This window comes from Colobus angolensis, unplaced genomic scaffold (genome assembly GCF_000951035.1).
Source record: "Colobus angolensis palliatus isolate OR3802 unplaced genomic scaffold, Cang.pa_1.0 Scaffold217, whole genome shotgun sequence".
NCBI lineage: Eukaryota > Metazoa > Chordata > Mammalia > Primates > Cercopithecidae > Colobus > Colobus angolensis.
The window spans coordinates 3,903,659-3,912,083 of record NW_012115344.1 but is presented as its reverse complement, the minus strand read 5'-3'; the positions used below and the strand labels follow the sequence as shown (position 1 = coordinate 3,912,083).

At 35.3% G+C, this 8,425-nt stretch overlaps 1 protein-coding gene across 4 annotated transcripts in view; it reads left to right on the top strand.

Annotated features, from left to right (window-relative positions):
* SLC9B2 (solute carrier family 9, subfamily B (NHA2, cation proton antiporter 2), member 2) overlaps nt 1-8,425 on the top strand; it is a 58,951-nt gene that overhangs the window by 33,202 nt on the left and 17,324 nt on the right. For all 4 annotated transcript variants that reach the window (XM_011943240.1, XM_011943241.1, XM_011943242.1 and 1 more), the window contains 2 exons: nt 623-729; nt 2,172-2,321. In XM_011943240.1, the coding sequence (XP_011798630.1) occupies nt 623-729; nt 2,172-2,321 (257 nt within the window). The remainder of the gene's footprint in view (nt 1-622; nt 730-2,171; nt 2,322-8,425) is intronic.

The window sequence follows — 8,425 nt, the reverse complement described above, 5'->3', positions numbered from 1 at the left end:
ACCCCACCAACTAAGTGTGGTCCTTAGACCTTTTGGATCTGAGCCCTGCCAGACTTACTGAATCAGATTTTTAGGGGTGGGGCCCAAGACATTTTTTTTAACACCTCAATATACCAGAGACTAAAGCTAATTAGCTACTTTCTACACATTCATAGTAAATTATTACCACAATAGCTTAAGCATAATGCTACTATCACAGCTAGATGCTTTTAACAGTCATAGCATTACCTGGTAGAAAGCTATCCTAGCTAAATAAAATTACTTCAGAGGTAATTTTATTTAGATAAGAAGGATGATTGCCATAATAACAAGAGACCACAGAAACTAGTTAGTACATTTTTTCTTAGGACAGTCTGTGAAGAAGGGCTTAATGTGTGGAGAAGCTTTAATATAATTTTCTGCACAATGTACTAACAAAAAATTTTTTTAATTAAAGTTTCCTAAATCCTATATGCTATGGGGGGAAATGTAGGTTCTACTTACATATTTAAGAATATGGAAAGCAGAAACTGTCTTTAAAATTTTTGTTCTTTGTAATTAGATGCTTTATGTTGATGATTGTGGAATAAAACTTTTATTTGTTGGATTTAGAGCCCTTAAGGTTTTTAAATGTATTTTTCAGGCTCCACTGTCTTTAACGTCCTCAGAGGAGTTTTGGAGGTGGTAATTGGTGTGGCAACTGGATCTGTTCTTGGATTTTTCATTCAGTACTTTCCAAGCCGTGACCAGGTGAAAAAATAATATGTGGGAAAGTTGTGCTCTTAAACATCATTGGGAAAACATTCTAGAACACTTCCTTCAAAGACAGATGTGAAGGGCATATTTGTGCAAGTGGTCCCTCATTTTAAAATTGCTCACTGCCATCCATGAGATTTATGAAGTGGGCTCAATATGGAAGATTTTAATGCAGTCCTGTAATGGGTTTCTATTTTATATTCTGTACATTTCAAATTTCACTGTAAAACAAATATCAGTTCCAAAGTAATAGGATATGCAAGTTTTTTAAATGTTCATAATACTCAACTAAACCCAGATGTGTAGTAGCTTTTTTGTACCCTTTTTTAGTATCAAAATACCTTAGATTCTAGCCAAGCCTAGTAGTCCCAGCTACTCAGGAGGCTGAGGCAAAAGGATCCCTCTGGGAGTTTGAGTCCAGTCTGGCAACATAGCAAGAGCCCATATCTAATACATACATGCATACACACATACATAAATCAGTCAGTCATCATCTAGTGCCACTTTGTTCAGCACAGTAGCCACTAGCTACACATGACTATAGCAGATACAGAACATTTCCATCATCACTAAACATTCTGTTGGAAAGCACTGCTCTAGTACAACCCACAAAATAGTTCATAAAGAGATTTCTATTACTGTGACCATTTTACTGATAAGCAAATTGAGACTTAGGCAGGATAAGTGACTTGAACAAAGTCACATAGCTAGAAAGCAGTGGAACTGGGAATGAACTCAGGTAATTCACCTTCAGAGCTTCCATGCCTTTGCCAAGTCAAGCACTTTTAAAGACCTACTTTCTAAAGTGATCAAGAAGTTTAAAAGCCTGGATAGGGAAAAGTAAAGGGAAAAAGGTACACAATTCTTAGACTTTAAAACAACAGCAACAAAAACTACTGTCAGTCTAGAACCTCTTAAAGCTTCCTGGTTTTCAAAGATTTAGAAAGAAAAACCAAGGGGGCGTCAAATTTAAAACAGTAAACATAGAGCCTGAAAATAATAGAGATATATATTTAACCTTCACACAAACCCTATGATGTAAATGCTTTCAGGAAACAAAGCTTGGAGAGGTTAAGTAATGTGACCGCTACATACGCCAACAATGTATAACAGATAAAAGTTTAACCTTGGTCTCCAGCTCCAAAGCTCATGTACTTTTTTTTCTGCTACTTCATTAAGTCCTGTTAAATTCTGCATTGATAACTGCAGAGGAAAAGAATTCGTGTTCCTGAAAGAAGAGTTCACCTTTGCAGTGTGCTAACTCTGCTTTTGTTGAAGAAAAGAAAGTAAATGTTATGTAGTGCACTTGTTTTGTCTATTTATATAGACATTTTAATTTTTATTTTCTTTCTAAATCCTAGATATGGAAAAAAAAATCAATCGTTAAAAATCAGGGATTTGAAATAATGGAGCAAATGAATTTTTTTCTCCTAAAGGACAAACTTGTGTGTAAGAGAACATTCCTTGTGCTGGGGTTGTCTGTGCTGGCTGTGTTCAGCAGTGTGCATTTTGGTTTCCCTGGATCAGGAGGACTGTGCACGTTGGTCATGGCTTTCCTTGCAGGCATGGGATGGACCAGCGAAAAGGTGAATTTCATTTTATGTTTTTCTGCTCATGACTCTTTTCTAATGAGATTAAGTTTGCTTTCCAGATACTTTCTTAGTATCAAATTAATAAAATATTTCATTATAAAAGCTGTATTATATGCATATGCAAATGTACACCCAGTGTTCATCTTTTTTTTTCCTTACACATCAATCTGTAACTTGATGCCTTTACTTAAAATATATCACGGTCATACTACAGTAATGCCTTCCTTATTCTTTGTAATGGCTACAGAGTATTGCATTTTATAGATATTTACGTTGTTTCTAGTTTTCTGCCAAGATAAACAGTGCTTCAATAATATATCCTTACATACTATATTTCATAAACTCTGAGTCTGTCAATTGTAAAAAACACGATTATTTCATATGCCATCAAGAAAGAAAAAAATTAGTGCCAATTAAACTATAATATAACATTCTAATTTCAGATATGTTAAAATATAAAAATATGTGTCTTAAAATCAACAAAATATAGTATATATTTTAGTTTATACAATAAATTTCTAGAAATAAGATTGCTCTAGGAAAGAGGACTCACATTTATACTTTTGATAATATCAATTTGACCTTTTAAAAGACTGTACCAATTTATATTTTTACCAATATTATGTGAGAGGATCTGTTTTTCTGATCTGAGTATAAGTCTTTGAGATATTTGCTGATATGAATTAAAAATATATCTCATCATTATTCTGATTTTCATTTCTTTATGCGCAATGCTAATCATATTTTCATATGATTACTACCCAGTTTGTTCAAAAGCCTTTGCCATTTTTATAAGGTTGCTTTGGTTTTTCATACTGATTTTCAAGATTAAGGTTCATTTGGTTTATATGTATTATGGAAATTCACTGGTTGTCATTTATTTATTTTAATTTCCAGATGCATTTTTGTAGATTTCAACTTGATAGGATCGTATGCTATTCTGCTTAACAAAGATGTTGGTGACCTAAAATAAATGCAGCTGTATCATTTTGAGATAATCTTATAAAGCCTGAAGACAGCTGTTCAAAATAATTAAACTTAAATAATTAAAATAATGCCATATGAAAAATATGGAAACGTTATAAATTTTGAGATGAGATATATAATCATAACTCAATTAAGTGGATCTCTGTGGGGATCTTCCATAGACAGCATTCATTTTGGGTAAATAACATTCATTCTCATAACAATGTAACAGAAATGCTTTCTGTCACCACCTCTAAAAATCTTGCTCAAATTGAAAGCAACTCATTATATTATACTGTCATGGGTAAAAAGATAAAAAGGAATTAATAAATTTTTATTGCTACTCTGTATGGCTCTGTATGAGGCACTAAGTGGATGTGGTCATTTATTTTTGCAAAAATACCTTTGAAAAAGAATTATGATTTCTACTTTATAGAAGCTATAAGTCAGAAAGACTTAAATAATATGTCCAAGGTCACAAAATTAGAAAATGGCACTGAGATTTAGGCTCAGATTTATTTGACTCCAAGGTGACTTATACTATGCTATAGTACAACTGTAGCATTATTGTGCATGACACAATTTTACATTTTGACATCTGTTTGAGTAACACTTACCATGTGTATTAAAACATAATTCTAAACTTTTACAGTTTAAAACTTAGTTTCTAAATTCATAAATGATAGGATAAAAAGAATAAACAATGAGAAGGAGCAATATCATTGAAACAGAGGATAAAAACGTAGTTTTAGCAACAGGGAAATCAAAGAGAGACTCATACCTCCTGCAAGTGGGCACTGGATAAGAGCACAGAAAGAAAAAGGAGGGAAAGGGAAACTTTAATCAATTCCAATTACACTGTATTCAGAGAAACTGTAATGTGGTTATCTAGATATGATTCTTATAAACCAAACCATTGTTCCCTTTGTTTACATTTCCTGTAGCCCTGCTACATAGAAGGTCAGTGTAACCCCACAACCAGAAAGATAACTATTAACATTTTTTAAAATATTTACCTCTAGTAACTCTCCTATGTGAATCTCTTTATCTACACACATGGATGCACCATAGTTGTTTGTTTGTTTGTTTGTTTTAGCTCATTCCTTTATATATAGTTATAAGGTTATTTCCAGTCTCTGCTACTTTAAATTATGCTGAAATGATCAGAAATTGATCACTTCCTTAAGGAATATTCCTAACAGTAAATGTTGGGGGTCAAATAATACAAACATTTTGAGGTTTTTCACACATATTACCAAACTGCTTTCTAGAGTTCTATCCATTTACTTTTCTTCCAGTAAAATATGAAGTACCTGGCTCATTACAACTTCACCTTAGAACAGTTTTCTCAAGCTTTAGCAGAATTACCTAGAAGGATTGTTAAATTAGAGTTCTGGGCCCTATTGCAAATTTCTGATTTTAGACTGTGGTGGGGCTTGAGAATTTGTTCTTCTAATTAATTTCCAGAAGAGGCTCATGCTGCCAGTCTAGGGACTACACTGTGAACCACTGGCTTAAAATATTATTCCTTTTAGGCCGGGCGCGGTGGCTCAAGCCTGTAATCCCAGCACCTGGGGAGGCCGAGACAGGTGGATCATGAGGTCAGGAGATCGAGACCATCCTGGCTAACACGGTGAAACCCTGTCTGTACTTAAAAATACAAAAAAACTAGCCGGGCGAGGTGGCGGGCGCCTGTAGTCCCAGCTACTCGGGAGGCTGAGGCACGAGAATGGCGTAAACCTGGGAGGTGGAGCTTGAAGTGAGCCGAGATCCGGCCACTGCACTCCAGCCTGGGCGACAGAGCGAGACTCCATCCCCCCCAAAAAAATTATTCCTTTTAATCTTTAGCCACACTGATAGGTAAAAAGTTGCATCTTGTTTATTTTGTGTTTCTTTAAACAGTGAAATTAAACAGTTTTTCACATATTTAGCCACTTGTATTTTTTTTTCTTTTTCTTTGATAGGTCTTTTGTTCATTATCTTCCAAAGCATAATGTGTGTTGATTATCCATCTGTAAGATACACCCCCAATACACACATCTATATAAGTGATGACAGTCTTCATTACTCTGGGCTTATCTTTTATACACAGCATATTCAATAACTCCATTTTCTTTATAGGCAAATTCATTTTAGTTTTGACATTATGAAAAACCCACAAGAAGATACGTTGTAACTTTTCTGTGTTTTTCTATGTTTTGCAATATATAAGCCATGTCTGATGTTCAACTAGTCTAAAGTGTTATAATCAAAATATAAATTGTGGCCTTTGCACTTTAGAAATAAAAAATAATTTGATACAGAAATCTTTTTAGTCCTTCTACTTTCATTACTATTCTGAGTGTATGAAATATATTCGAGGACTTCTGTTAAACGATTAGTCCCAGCAACAAAAGTCTAAGTAATCTTTGTACCTTTTTATATTGTTCACTTTTAACACTTAGATATTTTACATTTTAATGTAGTCAGATCTATCAGTCTCTTATAACAGTTTTAATTTTTTTTGAAGAGCTCTTTGTTAGTGAAATATATGTTATTTATTCTTAACAATAATCTTGAAAGGTAAATATTACAGCAACTTTTAAAATCAGGATACCAAGGCTTACAAATACTATGTATATTGTGAAGGTCAAAAATATTTGACCAGAGGACAAAAAGTAAGTGGCAGAGCCAGGATAAGAATATACCATTTAAGGCTGGATGCGGTGGCTCACACCTGTAATCCCAGCACTTGGGGAGACTGAGGCGGGCGGATCGTGAGATCAGGAGTTCAAGACTAGCCTGGCCAACATGGTGAAACCCCATCTCTACTAAAAATACAAAAAATTAGCCGGGCATGGTGGTAAACACCTGTAGTCCCAGCTACTCAGATGACTGAGGCAGAGAATTGCTTGAACCTAGCAGGTGGAGGTTACAGTGAGCCGAGATCATGCCATTGCACTCCAGCCTGGGCGACAGACCAAGCCTTCGTCTCAAAAATAAAAAAGAAAAAGGCCGGGCGCGGTGGCTCAAGCCTGTAATCCCAGCACTTTGGGAGGCCGAGACGGGCGGATCACGGGGTCAGGAGATAGAGACCATCCTGGCTAACATGGTGAAACCCCGTCTCTACTAAAAAATACAAAAAAACTAGCCGGGCGAGGTGGCGGGCGCCTGTAGTCCCAGCTACTCAGGAGGCTGAGGCAGGAGAATGGCGTAAACCCGGGGGGCGGAGCTTGCAGTGAGCTGAGATCTGCACTGCACTCCAGCCTGGGCGACAGAGCGAGACTCCGTCTCAAAAAAAAAAAAAAAAAGAATACACCATTTGAATATATCAAAATGGTTCCCCAAAGAAAGGAAGGAAAAGTAATGTTTATTGACTCTGTCATGTGGCAGGCACTCTCCATATCTTTTCTAATTTAGTACTCAGGAAAGTTCTTATTCCTGTAGGAACCAAACCAAAGTCCTGAGTTTGGATTCCTTTTCTTACCTTATTCTAAAGGATAGCATAGGGCCAAGAGCTCCAACTCCTCAGGCCAATCTTAACTCTACAGCTTTTACTAGGTGTGTCTGACCATGTACAAGTTATTTAACTTCCCAGTGATGATGACAAACAACTTCACTGACTGGAGGATTAGGTAAAATAACCTATACAAAGCACTAAGAAAAGTGCTTAATCATAGAATACATTCAGTAAATAATAACTCTTATTATTTTTATAGTTACTTCCAGAACAGCATGATACCATACTAAGAGCATAAGATTTAAAATATGGAGATTGGGATGCCAATCCCAGTTCTACGACTTTCTAGCTGTATAATCCCAAGCAAGTCATTTGCCTTCTCAAATAGTCAGTTTTCTCAACTCTAAAGTGAATACAATAATCATCTAAAAAATGCTGTAACTATTATGTGAGAAAATGGAAATGACACACTTGTCAATTCTACAGTGCTGTAGCAGTATTGTTGTTAACTTATTAGACTTTGAAAAGCTAAAATATTTTATAAAATTCTGTTTGTGTCCATAGTTTTCTGATATTATTTTATACTTTGTGCTTGGTTTTCTTATAAGCATTAATCTTTCCATTTGTTTGTTGTATTCAGATGCACTCACCTTTTTTAAAGCTGCTTCTCTTTGTTGTCAAATCTAGTGCTGCTTCTAATGACTTTTACAGATTTTTTTGATACAGTATTTTGGATTTTCTGAATCTTAAAATGTTCTTTCAAAAAAGTGTAAACTTAAGTAGATATCCAACTCATGAGGAAACTTCCATTTATCTTAACTTTCTCCTTTCTTGGTCCTTCAAAGTAATTGATATTTTTTCAGATTCTTACTAATGATGCATACAAATGTGTCAAATGACCTTAATTTTCAATGGACAACACAGTCTTCATTACCCTGGGCTTATCTTTTTACATAGGCTATTCAGTGACTCCATTTTCTTTATAGGCAAATTCATTTTAGTTTTGATATTATGAAAAACCCACAAGAAGATGCATTGTGACTTTTCTGTTTTGCAATATATAAGCCCATGTCTGATGTTCAACTAGTCTAAAGTGTTATAATCAAAATACAAATTTTGGCCTTTGTCTGCACTTTAGAAATAAAAAATAATTTGATATAGAAATATTTTTAGTCCTGCTTTCATTAGTATTCTGAGTATATGAAACACATTTGAGGACTTCTCTTAAACAGTTAGTCATGGCAACAAAAGCCTTAGTAATCTAAAATTAGTAGAGTTGATTCTTTTTCTTTACTGCAATGAGTATCAACTAAAGTCTTACATTGGCTGGCTGCAGTGGCTCACACCTGTAATCCCAGCACTTGGGAGGCTGAGGCAGGCAGATTACATGACCTCAGGAGTTTTAGACCAGCCTGGGCAACATGACAAAACCTCGTCTATACTAAAAATACAAAACTTCCCCGGGTGTGGTGGTGCACACCTGTAGTCTCACCCTACTTGGGAAGCTGAGGCAGGAGACTCACTTGAACCCAGGAGATGAAGGTTGCAGTGAGTCAAGATCACACCACTGCACTCCAGCCTGGGCAACACAGCAAGACTCTGCCTCAAAAAAAAAGTCTTACCTTTAGCTATAATATACTCAAAAAACTAAATTAAAAAGTAAAATTTAAAGATATGTGGAAGGGTGTTAACT